The sequence below is a fragment of the Haliotis rufescens genome, unplaced genomic scaffold (genome assembly GCF_023055435.1).
Source record: "Haliotis rufescens isolate VD_foot unplaced genomic scaffold, xgHalRufe1.0.p SCAF_1, whole genome shotgun sequence".
Taxonomy (NCBI): Eukaryota; Metazoa; Mollusca; class Gastropoda; order Lepetellida; family Haliotidae; genus Haliotis; species Haliotis rufescens.
Window position 1 is genome coordinate 88,539,166 of NW_025963779.1, and position 18,812 is coordinate 88,557,977.

The following is an 18,812-nucleotide window of genomic DNA, read 5'->3' on the forward strand; positions in this document are numbered from 1 at the left end:
GTCTTGACATTGGAGGGAACAGCTGGTTTATGAGGGTGGTCCTTGTTGAAGCTCCCGTTCATTACACATGGTATGAAAGCCATTTCATAGGAAAGGGATGGGATGTTTTATGCTTTAACTTCTTACTATAGATGTAGACTTAATTTTTTTTATTGTTGTATGTTGGATAATGAAAACCTCTAATTATTGTGCCAAGCCTTTGAAAGCTTGTGAAGGTTTTTTATCAGTTTAGCACAGTTCAAGTGGTGCTGTAACAGAAGCAAGAGGGTAGACCATATTGTGAGGAACATCAGGGGACCAATCACAGCACGTTCTGTCAATATTTGCCTGCAGCTTACCATGCTATATCTAGTCCATAATAATGGCTCTTCAGATGTTTCGGTTTAAAATAACCAACATCCTAACAATCTTACCTCGTATTATTTTCTTCAAGAAAAAGATCAACTGAATGGATCCTATTTGTATGCAACATTTGACGGACCCACTTACCAGTGATGGGGAATCCTTTTCATCAGAAAGAATTTTCATTTGAATGACATTTAGAAAATATTGAAATACAAAGATGTGAAACTTTAGAAGTATTCACTTTAGATATAAGGCTTGTGGTTGAATTCTGTGAGTCATCAATGAATATCATTATTATGTCTCTTTTTATCGTGAATGTCATGTTTGCAGGTGTGTTGTTGGTCAAATTGGTTTCTTGGGAGAATACTTCTACCCTATAGTTTCTCTTGTTTCTGTTACATTGAAGGAATAAGCAAACATCTGAAGTTATGGAGTACATGTTGATTTTGTTTTTAATCCAGAGTGCATTGCTAATGGTGCATCATCTTATTTCTTATTGAATTTCATTATCATTTTTAGGATGTATTTATAGATGTTGTAGAGTTTCCTTATGTCTTTGACGGAAGAAATTGGGATTGTTTATTTTAGCAGAAGAACCTTTTACTGTTATATATTTCTTTAGTTTTAGTTTATACAAGACTATTCTTCGACCAGAAATATTAAAATGTGTTGCAAATTTGGTCTTCATGGTCAATTCAGATATCTGGTAAATATGCCAACAAATGTGTTAAGAATTTTGTAGAAATGCAACCCAATTTCTTGTGCATTATGCTCTGTTTTAGATACTCTTTAACTTTACTTCTGTTCTTAACCTGTTCATACTTTTAAGTACAATTAATGCATTCCTGCCACATAACCTTAATTTTCAGTGTCTTACATCTAAGCTGAAATAAACAAATGTATAAACAGAAGCATGGATTGTCCTGTTTTGTTTCTTCTCTTGTTTGCATTGTAACAAATCTTCTGAATGTTTTTTGCATGAAATGTAGGTCTACTTGATCAACAAAAGAATCTATGACCCAGTGACCATGCCTTCCTCATGATGTTGAAGACGACATGTCATGTTGTGGGGATTCATGCCCCCGTGACCTTGACCCACTCATGATATTCAACGTGACATGTTATGTTGTGCCTTAGACCACTGGGCTAGCAACCAGGGATTCGTCCTCACTATAGAGAGCAGCAGAACTGATATCTTACTTCAATAAAAAAAAAGGTGGATCAGTCAAACCAACCTGTTAAATTGTTTGTCAAAAGACACATTAAAATTGTTATGTATCTTGAAGAAATGTTCCTAGCAAGATTCTTGGCCGCATGGAAGCTTCTGCCTTGTTGGTGATGGTAAATGCTATCCATGTAGTTGTGATGTTTTAGTTGTGAGTGCAGTCTTATTCAAGGTAGCAATGAATCACTAGGTTTCATGGGACAACTGGTTGTTGGGTTGAATCCATGATTGTGTTCCTTGGTTTGCCAGCGCTATACATGTGCTTGTTGGTTTCACCAAAGTATTGGGCTATCTTCCTCATTAAATTGTGAAGACATGAAATACTAGTCAAGGTAGTATTAAAACCTAATCACTCCCACACTCCCAAAACTCTTGAACAAAATAAAAAGATCCTGGAACCCAAAAGCTGGGACGTGTCACATTCAAGACAAAACAGACAGTTCTGCACATCGTTGAAACTCGGAAGTGTTATATTATATCATGGCCAGTTGTACACTGGTTCTTTCTCCCATACACGCCATACACGCTGGTTGTCGGATGCGATTTATTCTGTGAGCATGAAATAAAACATGATTAAGGTTTTAAATTTATTAGCTGGAAGTTGAGAAGAAAATCATAATGACTCGGGAATCCTTTTGGATCTGTGCTCAACTGGCTTGATTGTGTGAACGACGACACCATCATGTGATGGCCCCTGTATTGATATGTGACCGGTCTGATGTTCTGATGCAACTCACCTACTTTTATACTCACATGTTTTGTTCATCACAAAATTTTGTTTCTATTTAAAGAAGCAGTTGGTTGTTTAGACTATCATCAAAAGAAAGTCTCAGGCCCTTTCTCGTTCTTGTCATATGATCTTTGACCAATGCTGATGGAAACGAATATGGGAACAATGAATCCATGTCAGTTACATAACATTTTCCCTTGTGACCAGTTTAGGTACTACACATATAATTCTTGTGAATACCCTACCTCTATTTCATCGTTGCCATAAATCAGGTATTTTTGGCTGTCATCACACTTAAAAAGAATCTCAAGATTTTCATGTGAAGTACACTTGACTGTCAACTTTCAAAAATTAGCTGTGCAAGTAATAGTGTCTTGCTACCCGTACCTCATGCACAAGGCAGGAAAACCTCATTTCTTTCCTGTTTGGGATAGTGTCAAAAGTGAATACTATTGACAATGACAACTTGTTTTATCTTTACATGTTTGCTGTAATTGTCATGTATTATCGTTTTAATAGTCTCTGGTTTTCCCCGCCATGATATTGCTGGAATATTGCTAAAAGCGGCATAAAACCATACTCTCACTCACTCATCTTAATAGTCCATGATTTGCTAGGAAATACACTAATCTGTATTGATATTGACATATTACCAAATTAATAGTGTCTAATTCTGTTAGTATTTGTACAAGTTATTGTTTTGAAACAAGTCCTAGGCCAATTTATTCATAAAGGCATGTCATATTTAATAATGACCAGTTTTGTTACTTATCAAAACCAGACCTGTATGCTATAGGATATTGCCCACAGACATTTCACTAAAAAACATCAAGTGTCATCTGGAATATACGTAATAGGACTGTCAGATGGTAGAAAAACACCCAGAAATCTTCTAATTTCAAACGCCCAAACACAGAAAGAAGATGAACCATATGGCTGAACCAACATTTGCCAAGATAGAACCATCCAGTTCCGTCACCCCTTGTCTGAAGTAGACACAAATAGTATCGTCAATACATGTCCATTGCTACTTGTGTGAAGACGGCCACTTGTCAATGTCCATGACTACAGCAACATGTATGTACCATCATGCAGTTACATTGAGTGAGTTCCACTGGTTGCATCCACCTCCTCAGTCTGTTCTGTTGGCTCTCTGAGAGACGACTTGGCACTTCTGGGCTCCCATAGTTTGAGCTGAGCCACCAGTGGCATGCCCAAGTTCACCTTGTCGGGGTACAGGATCTGGGGTGCCTCAGACCTTACGTGGTACTTGACGGATAGTGTGATGTCAAGGTCATTCTGTGGAAAGTGCAACAGTAAACAGTTATCTGTGGACTTATTAAGAATGATATTTGCATGGAAAGTGTAAGGTGTATATCCTGGATATGCTTTCTATATACTGTTCTGATTAGTATTAAAATGTAGCTGTAATAAAATGTAAAGCAGTACTCATAAAGTCATGGGAACATCTGTTTTCTGCGTTGTTTCTGTAACTGCTTGCCATCTAATTATCTTAACCAAATTTAAAGACAAAAAGCAGAGGAACAAAAGGTTCAAGGTAACTACTGGACTGTGTTCAAGGTTACTGTGTAGGCTGTGGTCAAGGTTACTGTGTAGGCTGTGGTCAATGTTACTGTGTAGGCTGTGGTCAATGTTACTGTGTAGGCTGTGGTCAAGGTTACTGTGTAGGCTGTGGTCAAGGTAACTGTGTAGGCTGTGGTCAAGGTTACTGTGTAGGCTGTGGTCAAGGTTACTGTGTAGGGTGGTGTTCAAGGTTACTGTGTAGGATTGTGTTCAAGGTTACTGTGTAGGCTGTGGTCAAAGTTACTGTGTAGGCTGTGGTCAAGGTTGCAGTGTAGGATGGTGTTCAAGGTTACTGTGTAGGCTGTGTCCAAGGTTACTGTGTAGGATGGTGTTCAAGGTTACTGTGTAGGCTGTGGTCAAGGTTACTGTGTAGGCTGTGTCCAAGGTTACTGTGTAGGCTGTGGTCAAGGTTACTGTGTAGGCTGTGGTCAAGGTTACTGTGTAGGCTGTGGTGTGTAGGCTGTGTTCAAGGTTACTGTGTAGGCTGTGTTCAAGGTTACTGTGTAGGGTGGTGTTCAAGGTTACTGTGTAGGCTGTGGTCAAGGTTACTGTGTAGGCTGTGGTCAAGGTTACTGTGTAGGCTGTGTTCAAGGTTACTGTGTAGGGTGGTGTTCAAGGTTACTGTGTAGGATTGTGTTCAAGGTTACTGTGTAGGCTGTGTTCAAGGTTACTGTGTAGGCTGTGGTCAAAGTTACTGTGTAGGCTCTGGTCAAAGTTACTGTGTAGGCTGTGGTCAAGGTTACTGTGTAGGCTGTGGTCAAGGTTACTGTGTAGGGTGGTGTTCAAGGTTACTGTGTAGGCTGTGGTCAAAGTTACTGTGTAGGCTGTGGTCAAGGTTGCAGTGTAGGATGGTGTTCAAGGTTACTGTGTAGGCTGTGTCCAAGGTTACTGTGTAGGCTGTGGTCAAGGTTACTGTGTAGGCTGTGTTCAAGGTTACTGTGTAGGCTGTGGTCAAAGTTACTGTGTAGGCTGTGGTCAAGGTTACTGTGTAGGCTGTGGTCAAAGTTACAGTGTAGGATGGTGTTCAAGGTTACTGTGTAGGATGGTGTTGAAAGTTACCGTGTAGGATGGTGTTCAAGGTTACTGTGTAGGATGGTGTTCAAGGTTACTGTGTAGGCTGTGTCCAAGGTTACTGTGTAGGCTGTGGTCAATGTTACTGTGTAGGCTGTGGTCAAGGTTACAGTGTAGGCTGTGGTCAAGGTTACTGTGTAGGCTGTGGTCAAGGTTACTGTGTAGGATGGTGTTCAAGGTTACTGTGTAGGATGGTGTTCAAGGTTACTGTGTAGGCTGTGGTCAAGGTTACTGTGTAGGCTGTGGTCAAGGTTGCAGTGTAGGCTGTGTTCAAGGTTACTGTGTAGGATGGTGTTCAAGGTTACTGTGTAGGCTGTGGTCAAGGTTACTGTGTAGGCTGTGTTCAAGGTTACTGTGTAGGCTGTGGTCAAGGTTACTGTGTAGGCTGTGGTCAAGGTTACTGTGTAGGCTGTGTTCAAGGTTACTGTGTAGGATGGTGTTCAAGGTTACTGTGTAGGATGGTGTTGAAAGTTACCGTGTAGGATGGTGTGCAAGGTTACTGTGTAGGATGGTGTTCAAGGTTACTGTGTAGGCTGTGGTCAAGGTTGCGGTGTAGGCTGTGTAGGCTGTGGTCAAGGTTACAGTGTAGGCTGTGTTCAAGGTTACTGTGTAGGCTGTGGTCAAGGTTACTGTGTAGGCTGTGGTCAAGGTTACTGTGTAGGCTGTGTTCAAGGTTACTGTGTAGGATGGTGTTGAAAGTTACCGTGTAGGATGGTGTGCAAGGTTACTGTGTAGGATGGTGTTCAAGGTTGCGGTGTAGGCTGTGGTCAAGGTTACTGTGTAGGCTGTGGTCAAAGTTACAGTGTAGGATGGTGTTCAAGGTTACTGTGTAGGATGGTGTTGAAAGTTACCGTGTAGGATGGTGTGCAAGGTTACTGTGTAGGATGGTGTTCAAGGTTACTGTGTAGGCTGTGGTCAAGGTTGCGGTGTAGGCTGTGGTCAAGGTTACCGTGTAGGCTGTGGTCAAGGTTACAGTGTAGGCTGTGTTCAAGGTTACTGTGTAGGCTGTGGTCAAGGTTACTGTGTAGGATGGTGTTCAAGGTTACTGTGTAGGCTGTGTCCAAGGTTACTGTGTAGGATGGTGTTCAAGGTTACTGTGTAGGCTGTGGTCAAGGTTACTGTGTAGGCTGTGTTCAAGGTTACTGTGAAGGCTGTGGTCAAGGTTACTGTGTAGGCTGTGTTCAAGGTTACTGTGTAGGCTGTGGTCAAAGTTACTGTTTAGGATGGTGAGCAAGGTTACTGTGTAGGAGTGTTTCTAGAGGAGCAGGACTTTGATCGTACCTTCAGTTTCTGTATGTCCTGTATCGAGTTGCGTGTCTTCCCCTCAGTCACAATTGTAGGCTGTTCAGCAATTGAGACAGTCTGACAAAATAAGAAATATTTCACTCTGCCGAAAGTCATCAATGAACAAAACTACCATAACAGTTCATAACAGTGCTAGTTACTGTTTTAAATTGAAGCACTGCAAATTTTTCATAATTCCCAAAGTAGAGAAGTTCTGTTTGTAGAGAAGAAATCTAATGAGATCAAACTACAAGATCTTGTTTTGTCACCCACTCACTGTTGGAGCCCCAGGTAGGAATAGGTCTCCAGCAACTTGTGTTGGACATATCAGTTGTCAGGCTGGACACAAGAGGTGACTTAATACATCGGTTGTCAGGCAAGACACAGAGTGACTTAATACATCGGTTGTCAAGCTGGACATAGAGGTGACTTAATACATCGGTTGTCAGGCTAGACACAGAGTGACTTAATACATCGGTTGTCAGGCTGGACATAGAGGTGACTTAATCCATCGGTTGTCAGGCTAGACATAGAGGTGACTTAATACATCGGTTGTCAGGCTGGACACAAGAGGTGACTTAATACATCTGTTGTCAGGCTGGACATAGAGGTGACTTAATACATCGGTTGTCAGGCTGGACACAAGAGGTGACTTAATACATCGGTTGTCAGGCTGGACATAGAGGTGACTTAATACATCGGTTGTCAGGCTGGACACAGAAGGTGACTTAATACATCGGTTGTCAGGCTGGACACAGAGTGACTTAATACATCGGTTGTCAGGCTGGACACAAGAGGTGACTTAATACATCGGTTGTCAGGCTGGACACAGAAGGTGACTTAATACATCGGTTGTCAGGCTGGACACAGAGTGACTTAATACATCGGTTGTCAGGCTGGACACAGAGTGACTTAATACATCGGTTGTCAGGCTGGACATAGAGGCGACTTAATACATCTGTTGTCAGGCTGGACACAGAGTGACTTAATACATCGGTTGTCAGGCTGGACACAGAGTGACTTAATACATCGGTTGTCAGGCTGGACAAAGAGGTGACTTAATACATCTGTTGTCAGGCTGGACACAGAATGACTTAATACATCGGTTGTCAGGCTGGACACAGTGTGACTTAATACATCGGTTGTCAGGCTGGACACAGAGTGACTTAATACATCGGTTGTCAGGCTGGACATAGAGGTGACTTAATACATCTGTTGTCAGGCTGGACACAGAGTGACTTAATACATCGGTTGTCAGGCTGGACACAGAGTGACTTAATACATTGGTTGTCAGGCTGGACATAAGAGTGAGTGAGTATGGTTTTACAGTGCTTTTAGCAATGTTCCAGCAATATCATGGCGGGGGACACGAGAAATGGGCTTCATAATTTGTACCTATGTCAGGAATCGAACCCGGGACTCCGGCGCGACGACCTCTAGGCTACCCCACCACCCCTGTGCAGGAAGAACTCTGGTTACATGCAACAACTAGTCGTTACAAGCAGTCAAACATTGCTTCCAGTTACACATTCCACACAGATGTGCACCTTCATGCTGTAGTTACCCTTCTTACTGAGTTGACTCATGATGTCAAAAATGAAGACGTGACTTAATACATCAGTTGTCAGCTTTTACTAGATTGCATGCCATTGCACCCTGACTAGCGGTTCAAGTCACAAGATTGTCTGATCTCATATACTGGTCCTCATCATATAACTTACTGTTGGGATCCGAGAAATCCAGGCGGTGCACTCATCAGTCTGGCCCTTGTCCTTGACGGTGACGAACACATGGAGGACATTAGAGAAGATAGACTGAAACTCCAGCTCTAGGACGATCCCCAGCTCCTTGCTGGCCACGATGGTCTGAGAAGTCGGCTCCTCTGCAACACAACACACCCAGTTACACACGACTTGGCAGTGCAGCACAACACACCCAGTTACACACGACTTGCACCTCTGCAGCACAACACACCCAGTTACACACGACTTGGCAGTGCAGCACAACACACCCAGTTACACACGACTTGGCAGTGCAGCACAAGACACCCAGTTACACACGACTTGGCAGTGCAGCACAACACACCCAGTTACACACGACTCGCACCTCTGCAGCACAACACACCCAGTTACACACGACTCGCACCTCTGCAACACAACACACCCAGTTACACACGACTCGCACCTCTGCAACACAACACACCCAGTTACACACGACTTGGCAGTGCAGCACAACACACCCAGTTACACACGACTCGCACCTCTGCAGCACAACACACCCAGTTACACACGACTTGGCAGTGCAGCACAAGACACCCAGTTACACACGACTTGGCAGTGCAGCACAACACACCCAGTTACACACGACTTGGCAGTGCAGCACAAGACACCCAGTTACACACGACTTGGCAGTGCAGCACAACACACCCAGTTACACACGACTTGCACCTCTGCAGCACAACACACCCAGTTACACACGACTTGGCAGTGCAGCACAACACACCCAGTTACACACGACTTGGCAGTGCAGCACAAGACACCCAGTTACACACGACTTGGCAGTGCAGCACAACACACCCAGTTACACACGACTCGCACCTCTGCAGCACAACACACCCAGTTACACACGACTCGCACCTCTGCAACACAACACACCCAGTTACACACGACTCGCACCTCTGCAACACAACACACCCAGTTACACACGACTTGGCAGTGCAGCACAACACACCCAGTTACACACGACTCGCACCTCTGCAGCACAACACACCCAGTTACACACGACTTGGCAGTGCAGCACAACACACCCAGTTACACACGACTTGGCAGTGCAGCACAACACACCCAGTTACACACGACTTGGCAGTGCAGCACAAGACACCCAGTTACACACGACTTGGCAGTGCAGCACAACACACCCAGTTACACACGACTCGCACCTCTGCAGCACAACACACCCAGTTACACACGACTCGCACCTCTGCAACACAACACACCCAGTTACACACGACTTGGCAGTGCAGCACAACACACCCAGTTACACACGACTTGCACCTCTGCAACACAACACACCCAGTTACACACGACTTGGCAGTGCAGCACAACACACCCAGTTACACATGACTTGGCAGTGCAGCACAACACACCCAGTTACACACGACTTGGCAGTGCAGCACAAGACACCCAGTTACACACGACTTGGCAGTGCAGCACAACACACCCAATTACACACGACTCGCACCTCTGCAGCACAACACACCCAGTTACATACGACTCGCACCTCTGCAACACAACACACCCAGTTACACACGACTTGGCAGTGCAGCACAACACACCCAGTTACACACGACTCGCACCTCTGCAGCACAACACACCCAGTTACACACGACTTGGCAGTGCAGCACAACACACCCAGTTACACACGACTTGGCAGTGCAGCACAACACACCCAGTTACACACGACTTGGCAGTGCAGCACAAGACACCCAGTTACACACGACTTGGCAGTGCAGCACAACACACCCAGTTACACACGACTCGCACCTCTGCAGCACAACACACCCAGTTACACACGACTCGCACCTCTGCAACACAACACACCCAGTTACACACGACTCGCACCGCTGCAACACAACACACCCAGTTACACACGACTTGGCAGTGCAGCACAATACACCCAGTTACACATGACTCGCACCTCTGCAGCACAACACACCCAGTTACACACGACTCGCACCTCTGCAACACAACACACCCAGTTACACACAACTCGCACCTCTGCAACACAACACACCCAGTTACACACGACTCGGCAGTGCAGCACAACACACCCAGTTACACACGACTTGGCAGTGCAGCACAACACACCCAGTTACACACGACTTGGCAGTGCAGCACAACACACCCAGTTACACACGACTCGCACCTCTGCAACACAACACACCCAGTTACACACGACTCGGCAGTGCAGCACAACACACCCAGTTACACACGACTCCTCAGTGCAGCATGGCAACATGAACATGACACACAAAATGGTCATGTTACCAGATCACACATGACTCATACACATCTTACTGTGGGCATGTTCCTAGGCCACATGTTGACACACACAACTTACTGTGGGCAAGTTCCCAGGCCACCTGTTGACACACACAACCTACTGTGGGCAAATTCCCAGGCCAACTGTTGACACACAAGTTACTGTGGGCATGTTCCCAGGCCAACTGTTGACACACACAACTTACTGTGGGCATGTTCCCAGGCCACCTGTTGACACACACAACTTACTGTGGGCAAGCTCCCAGGCCAACTGTTGACACACACAACTTACTGTGGGCAAGTTCCCAGGCCAACTGTTGTCACACACAACTTACTGTGGGCAAGTTCCCAGGCTAACTGTTGACACACACAACTTACTGTGGGCCTGTTCCCAGGCCACTTGGCGCCTGTTGAAGGCCTCAGTCCAGCCATTGCGATACTGAATTCGGTCAGTGAAGGAGCGTCCTGGCTGGAGGATGTTCGTGATAACTTCAGGAATCTGTTTTCCAATAACCAGCTGTTCCTCCCCTATGTCTGTCAATGTATTGCATGAACATCAGCAAGTGAGGTGGGTTATATGATGCTTGGAACAGAATTTCAGAAGGTGCTGACAAATCAAGAAACTTAATGAGGGCAAACTGTTATGCTGGGGAGCAGTGGCATGCTGCCCTCACATTACAACACAGAGTGACTGCCATATAGACATGTCATACAATCTTGAAATTAAAATTGAACCCACTGAAAGGGCTTGTGCTGGTAAACCATGCTTGGAGGAATCAGTCTAACACACTGTGGTAAACTGTTAACATAAGTACGCAGTGTTCGGCTGAAAGTTTCTCCTTCAAAATGTTCACCAAGCTAATCACTATACTTTCAGTCACATTTTAACAAGTGCATGTTGTTTTATGCCGAGTCAGCAACATTCCAGCTATATCATGGCAGACGAGAAATGGAAAACTAGTTGTGCAACGTTGGGGCACAATGCCAAACATTGAAACCGCTCCGTACCAATTTTACTTGTCTCTTAATTAGGGGTGAAACGATACAGCAAGGTCACGATACAATACATATAGAGAATCTCACCCGAGTTGATAAAAGTGGAAAAATTCCGAGGCTTGCCGAGGATTTTTGCCACTTTTATCAACGAGTGTTGATATATTTGATAAGACACTTCAAAAGACACAAGGGTGAGATTTTATTTATCATCCAACAGCATTCTTTCAACTTTTTCAATTTGTAGACAGTAACTAGCAGTGTCTTCAGTGTAAAAAGTACTGCAAACTGCTTCAGTAGCAGAGCCATTAGTGATGTCATTTGATTGTGACGTCATGGTAACCAGTGACGTCACAATGGTCTGCAAAGCTTTGTGATGTCATTTCATTGCAGCGATATCTACAGTGGATGATAAATTGCGATAAACACATTTACGTCAAACTTCTTAACTATAAATAGTTCATAGCATGTTCTAAAGGAAAAGCTAGCTGTATGTTTGTAGATGCTATTTTGAGTCATGAACTTCGAACGCTATTTACACACATTTTGCAATATTAGACAGACAAAATTGCGGGGGGAGGGGGGGTATTAGACAAGTAGTAAGTAATATATTTTAGCAGATGTATTGTCTTGTATCGATACAGAAGAAAAACGTATCATGTATTATATCATCGCATGATGTATCGTTTCACCCCTACTCCTAATAAGAGAGTCATGACCGGGAACTTGTCCTGTCCTGTCCAACACCAAGCATGGTTGCCAGGGGATGAATGAATGACTGCAGCAACTGACCATGTCTCATGCAGGAGAAGACGTCCTCTATCTTCATGGGCAGACTGAGGTACTTCTGCAGGTGTTTCACCAGGATGCCAGATTCCCCGATCTCGTAGGCTGCCAAGCCAGCACACCTGTTGACAGACACATCACGTTCAGGACTATTTCCATTCACCAAGTTCTTGGTGCAGTTTTGGCCAACTATCCCATTATGATCTATTTGCAAATTGAATGTAGTTCAAATGTAACTGTTTCCTTAATGTGCTGAAGATCCAAGCAGGAATAAGCTCACCGCCTTCTTGAATCATACATCCACACATTGTAAGTTTTATACAGGTCATCTAAGACAGACTCATTTTGTGACGTTTTCAAGGAAAATAAAACAACTACCAAACACAATTTTTTCAAGAACTTATCTTTCTAAACATTGTGATCACGACATGCACGTGTCCAAAATGCTGTGTCCTGGCATGTCCAGTCCATGTAAACTGTGAAGTGGCCATTTGCATTTTCCCAGACATTTCACAGCGAGTGACAACAACATTGTGCTTTGGAACAAGGGTGATTTACCAATCAGTGATCTCACCGCCATTGCTGGAATAGGTAATATGATTGTTCTCGATCACTTACGTTGCATAACAAATGCAGGAATTTCCTTCGGAGTTGGCCCTTGGGGCTACACGAACGTTTTCCTCCACTGGTGGCCCATTCTTGTTTCTGGAAATGTCAGAATGATAATCAGACAACCAGGACCATGACGACAAGACAACCTCTCCATCTGCTGTGACTGCAAGGTAGCTAGGCATGAACACATTACTTGGAAAAACACAACTGAACATTGACACAAGGAAATTCAACTTAGTTATTTGTGTGTGGAAAGCCAAAAGGGGTGCAGGTTTTAAAAGTTTTCCTTTCATGAATCCTACAAGCATGGTATGTTGCTAACAAAGCAAGGTATCTGGGAAAGCTCATGATCCCATCACATGTGATGTCATAGATCCATGACTTGAGATCCACCATTTGTCTTGTGCAATTTGGAAATCATGTGCAGCATATCGTGATAAGAATAAAGTCATTAATTGGTACGCATTGGAAACAACTCTTCTTAACGTACATACTTCTCTATATGTTTCTGTGGCAGTCAGTATATATTTAGCTCATGAATCCTGTACATCTCACTAATGACATCTCACAAATTTGGCATTGAGTTACAAAGATGTATTTTTGTTGAAATACAATGTGTGTATATAAGATTCTTGTAATGGTCCACACATGACTTTTCAAAGGGCGAACACATGAAGTCACATCCAACATCATGAAGTCAGTACAGGCTGGCTAGGTTTCTTGTTTGTTATCTAACACCATGCTCTGCCATACTCTTCGCCAAAAGAAATGTGAACCATAAAACATATAAAGAAGTATGTAAGTTAAGAAGAGATGTTTCCAGTGTGTACCACGTAATGACAAACTAACAATCTGTCAAGTGCTACCACAGAGTGTCTGTTCTTTTCACGATATGTTGCTCGTGTTTTCCAAACTTAACACGCTATAAACCCTACACGAAACAAATGGTGCCTCTCGAGTCATGGATCCATGACGTCAAATTGATGCATTGTTGAGCATGGCTTCACCGGATATACCAGTACACTGGTTTGTGCATTGAACCAATCTAATATCTCATGAATATGAGTAAGTCTTCATATATTAACCAACATTTATGGTATTTGCATTTCTTTTGGCAGTGAGTATATATCATGGCAGCCTGACAAAAAATTAAACCAAGGCTACACAATCTTGTGATTGATATTGTGAGCAATGATCCACACCATCAGAGTTAGATGACATGCGATCTAGTCACCAAGTCTGACAACCCGATCCATTAAGTCGCCTCTTACAGATCACAGGTTGCTGGAGGCTAGTTCTAACATGGAATCTCAATGGGGAACCAGCTATGTAACCAATCAGAAAGCTGGAATTCATAACAAGTAGTCAATAAATGATATGTTTTCAGAATTGCATGTCTCGAAAAGTATTCAATGCCAGGAAAAGTCATTTGGAACCGATGGTGTTAGCCATGCTTATCAACATTGTAAAACATGAAGGATATCAGTAATTTCCCACTCTCTGTCTATGTGAACTCTCACATTTGTGTGACAGACATGACGTCACGCTGGTATGCTTCGATGTTATGAGACAATAGATGATGTCACATGCCTCTGCAACAAACATTGATCAAACTTATTGAATCAAAGTGATATCCATTTTGCCAGCTGAATGGCATGTTTATTTCAAATTTGGAATTGAGAAGACAAGGAGCGTATCAAGAAAAGTATTAATATGCAGTTCAAAAGATTTCTGGGATCCAATCCCATGTAGCAATGTTTTTCAACCAATCAACTTGCAGTACACATTCATGAAGTAAAGGTACTACCTCTTCCTGCAGATGTCCAGGATCATGGTGCAGATCCGAGGCTTCTTCCGCTGCATGGAGTCCAACACAGAGTCGGCACTGAGACAATCGGTTTCCTTGAAATCAGTCTGAGCATCCTCTGGCACGAAGTAGCAGTGACCCTTCTCCTCAAACCCATGGCCACAGAAATAAAACACACTGTACACCCCATCGCCCAGAAGTTCACAGAATGCATCAACAGCTGCCTTCATCTCAGTCAAGGTCAAGTTCAACAAGGATACGACCTTGAAATCAAGTCTCCGGAAGATATCGGTCAAGATCTGAATGTCTGTTTTTGGAGCTTTGAGACTAATTTCACACCGGTAGTTGTAGTTCCCTATGAGAAGAGCTACTTTGTCTGTGGCTGAAGCAGAAGATGGTTATGTTCTAGTTTCATCATGGAGTGTTGGCCAGACTTTTTAAAGTGAATAACAAGATGCTACCAAGGAAGCAGAGAACAAGTCATTTTTATTCTTATCTTACCTTTTACTTCTTAAAATTTATGTCTGGATTGACAATTTGCTTCACATAAGCATCTACTTGCATGGTTTTTGTTAAGTAGATTATTCAAAGGTCAGGGGAGGTTCAGGAATGTGTGGAGAATGCATTGAGAGAGTGTTGGTGCAGTGTGGGGGGAGATTAGGAGGAGCATTCCAAACAGTAGGGGTGAGTATTGGGTGAGCGAGTCTTGGGAGAGCATTGGGGACTTGGTTTGTCGGGGATGGGTGGATGTAGGGGGAACATTGGAGCATCATGGCAGGGGTGTGAGGGTAAATACGGAGGTTATCATCAATTGGGGAGCATTGGTGAGGGGACAGTCTAGACGGAGTGCAGGGTGTTTTGGATTGTTTTGGGAGCGTCGAGACAGCATCAGAGGGTGGGAAGAATTTGGGGACGTATGTGTCAGGGAAGAGTTGAAGGAACATTCTGTGTGCAACGTGTGTTAAGGAGGACACAATATAGTGATGCCACTGACCGGTGTATCCCCCGACCGTGTGTGGCAACGGGGACGTGATTCTGAGGAAGACTGTGTTGGAGCAGGTCAGCCCCCATCTGTTGGACACCTGGCAGTGCAGCACCGCTTCCTGCTGCACGTGGGGGAGAGCCAGCTGTGGTGCTGTTGCCCCTAGCAACAACCAACAGTAACAGTTATATCCACAGCAATGTTATTTTCTCCCAAAGCTGGAATTCATTAAAAAATAGGTGTGATTGTTCAACATGAAGAAGTCCTAGTATCTGTGTAGGACGAGCAGTGTGGACAGAGACGACCAACCCTTTTTGGCATGCAGGTTCCGCGGTCAATATGCAGGCTATTCCAGACTCAGCAGTGTGGTATATGGGACTCAAATATAATTATTATTGGTACACAGAGTCTATATTTAAAAAAATATAATGGTGTACGTAAAAAATTCATTTATTGTTATTATTATTGTTTATATTTTTTCAGTAAGTTAACATCAAATCTCACCCTTTCATTATGTATTTTATAGGTTTTCGTGTGAAAAATTTGATTATTAGGTATTTAGAATTTAAGCGAAGAGGGGTAAGTTCCCTCTGTCAGTCTGCATTACTTATAACAAGATTACTGATGGCTGTAGAATTAACACTGACCATGACCATGAGTAAAACACCATTACTGATGGATCCTGCTATATTTTACAACACTTCAAGAAATACAGGGTAAATGACATTGGACTGATTACATTTTGAATTGTACATTTTCAGATCAAAACACAGACAGGTATTACCAATTTCAGATATAGCATTCATAATAGAGGGCCCAATAGAGGGCGTGACATCTGGAGACAACTTGATGAGCTTGTTACCTGGGATGGGGAGGCCATCCTGAAACCACTGATACTGTAAAGGTCGTTGTCCACAGCCCTCGCAGACAAACATGGCAACACCGCCACAGACGGCCTGACAGCTGACCGGCTGCTGGATGATCTGGGGAAGGGATCCCGCATGGGGCTGGGGTTCTGTGGTAGACAGCCATAGATTGACATACAATACTGTACAATTGTCAAGTTATATGATTGGCCATCTTTTTTAGTGACCTTCACATTTTGCAATTATGGAGTTATTTACCTTTGCATTCCACGTTACCACTGGCTTACCATTTGCAACCATTATCACAGAGGGTATATTAACACTGGCTTACCATTTGCCTCCATTATCACAGAGGGTATATTGACACTGGCTTACCATGTGCCACCATTATCACAGAGGGTATATTGACACTGGCTTACCATTTGCCACCATTATTACAGAGGGTATATTGACACTGGCTTACCATTTGCCACCATTATTACAGAGGGTTTATTGACACTGGCTTACCAGTTGCCACCATCATGACAGGGGTATATTGAGACTGGCTTACTATTTGCCACCATCATGACAGGGGTATATTGACACTGGCTTACCAGTTGCCACCATTATGACAGGGTATATTGACACTGGCTTACCAGTTGCCACCATTATGACAGGGGTATATTGACACTGGCTTACCATTTGCCACCATTATGACAGGGGTATATTGACACTGGCTTACCATTTGCCACCATCATGACAGAGGGTATATTGACACTGGCTTACCATTTGCCACCATTATTACAGAGGGTTTATTGACACTGGCTTACCATTTGCCACCATCATGACAGGGGTATATTGAGACTGGCTTACTATTTGCCACCATCATGACAGGGGTATATTGACACTGGCTTACCAGTTGCCACCATTATGACAGGGGTATATTGACACTGGCTTACCATTTGCCACCATTATGACAGGGGTATATTGACACTGGCTTACCATTTGCCACCATTATGACAGGGGTATATTGACACTGGCTTACCATTTGCCACCATTTTGACAGGGTATATTGACACTGGCTTACCAGTTGCCACCATTATGACAGGGGTATATTGACACTGGCTTACTATTTGCCACCATCATGACAGGGGTATATTGACACTGGCTTACCAGTTGCCACCATTATGACAGGGTATATTGACACTGGCTTACCAGTTGCAACCATTATGACAGGGGTATATTGACACTGGCTTACCATTTGCCACCATTATGACAGGGGTATATTGACACTGGCTTACCATTTGCCTCCATTATCACAGAGGGTATATTGACACTGGCTTACCATTTGCCACCATTATTACAGAGGGTTTATTGACACTGGCTTACCATTTGCCACCATTATGGCAGTGGTATATTGACACAGGCTTACCATTCGCCACCTTTATGGCAGGGGTATATTGACACTGGCTTACCATTTGCCACCATTATGACAGGGGTATATTGACACTGGCTTACCATTTGCCACCATCATGACAGGGGTATATTGACACTGGCTTACCAGTTGCAACCATCATGACAGAGGGTATATTGACACTGGCTTACCATTTGCCACCATTATGACAGGGGTATATTGACACTGGCTTACCATTTGCCACCATCATGACAGGGGTATATTGACACTGGCTTACCATTTGGCACCGTTATGACAGGGGTATATTGACACTGGCTTATTAGTTGCCACCATTATGACAGGGGTATATTGACACTGGCTTACCATTTGCCACCATTATGACAGGGGTATATTGACACTGGCTTACCATTTGCCTCCATTATCACAGAGGGTATATTGACACTGGCTTACCATTTGCCACCATTATTACAGAGGGTATATTGACACTGGCTTACCATTTGCCACCATTATTACAGAGGGTTTATTGACACTGGCTTACCATTTGCCACCATTATGGCAGTGGTATATTGACACAGGCTTACCATTCGCCACCTTTATGGCAGGGGTATATTGACACTGGCTTACCATTTGCCACCATTATGACAGGGGTATATTGATGCTGGCTTACCATTTGCCACCATTATGACAGGGGTATATTGACACTGGCTTACCATTTGCCACCATCATGACAGGGGTATATTGACACTGGCTTACCAGTTGCCACCATTATGACAGGGTATATTGACACTGGCTTACCAGTTGCAACCATTATGACAGGGGTATATTGACACTGGCTTACCATTTGCCACCATTATGACAGGGGTATATTGACACTGGCTTACCATTTGCCTCCATTATCACAGAGGGTATATTGACACTGGCTTACCATTTGCCACCATTATTACAGAGGGTTTATTGACACTGGCTTACCATTTGCCACCATTATGGCAGTGGTATATTGACACAGGCTTACCATTCGCCACCTTTATGGCAGGGGTATATTGACACTGGCTTACCATTTGCCACCATTATGACAGGGGTATATTGACACTGGC

General features: G+C 43.7%; 1 protein-coding gene and 1 long non-coding RNA gene across 2 annotated transcripts in view; one reads left to right on the forward strand and one right to left on the reverse strand.

The window, feature by feature from the left end:
* Positions 1 to 2,143: 2,143 nt before the first annotated feature.
* LOC124118922 (mucosa-associated lymphoid tissue lymphoma translocation protein 1 homolog) overlaps positions 2,144 to 18,812 on the reverse strand; it is a 34,371-nt gene continuing 17,702 nt past the window's right edge. Inside the window, exons 9-17 of the mRNA XM_046481243.2 lie at positions 16,322 to 16,474; positions 15,472 to 15,621; positions 14,478 to 14,859; positions 12,677 to 12,763; positions 12,065 to 12,180; positions 10,658 to 10,813; positions 7,961 to 8,121; positions 6,237 to 6,317; positions 2,144 to 3,599 (exon numbers count right to left, since the gene is read on the reverse strand). Of these exons, the coding sequence (XP_046337199.2) occupies positions 3,396 to 3,599; positions 6,237 to 6,317; positions 7,961 to 8,121; positions 10,658 to 10,813; positions 12,065 to 12,180; positions 12,677 to 12,763; positions 14,478 to 14,859; positions 15,472 to 15,621; positions 16,322 to 16,474 (1,490 nt within the window). The 3' untranslated portion in view covers positions 2,144 to 3,395. The remainder of the gene's footprint in view (positions 3,600 to 6,236; positions 6,318 to 7,960; positions 8,122 to 10,657; positions 10,814 to 12,064; positions 12,181 to 12,676; positions 12,764 to 14,477; positions 14,860 to 15,471; positions 15,622 to 16,321; positions 16,475 to 18,812) is intronic.
* On the forward strand, positions 5,374 to 5,579 carry LOC125384264. The gene is made up of 3 exons (XR_007223141.1): positions 5,374 to 5,400; positions 5,476 to 5,499; positions 5,557 to 5,579. It is a non-coding gene; the product is annotated as an uncharacterized LOC125384264 (long non-coding RNA).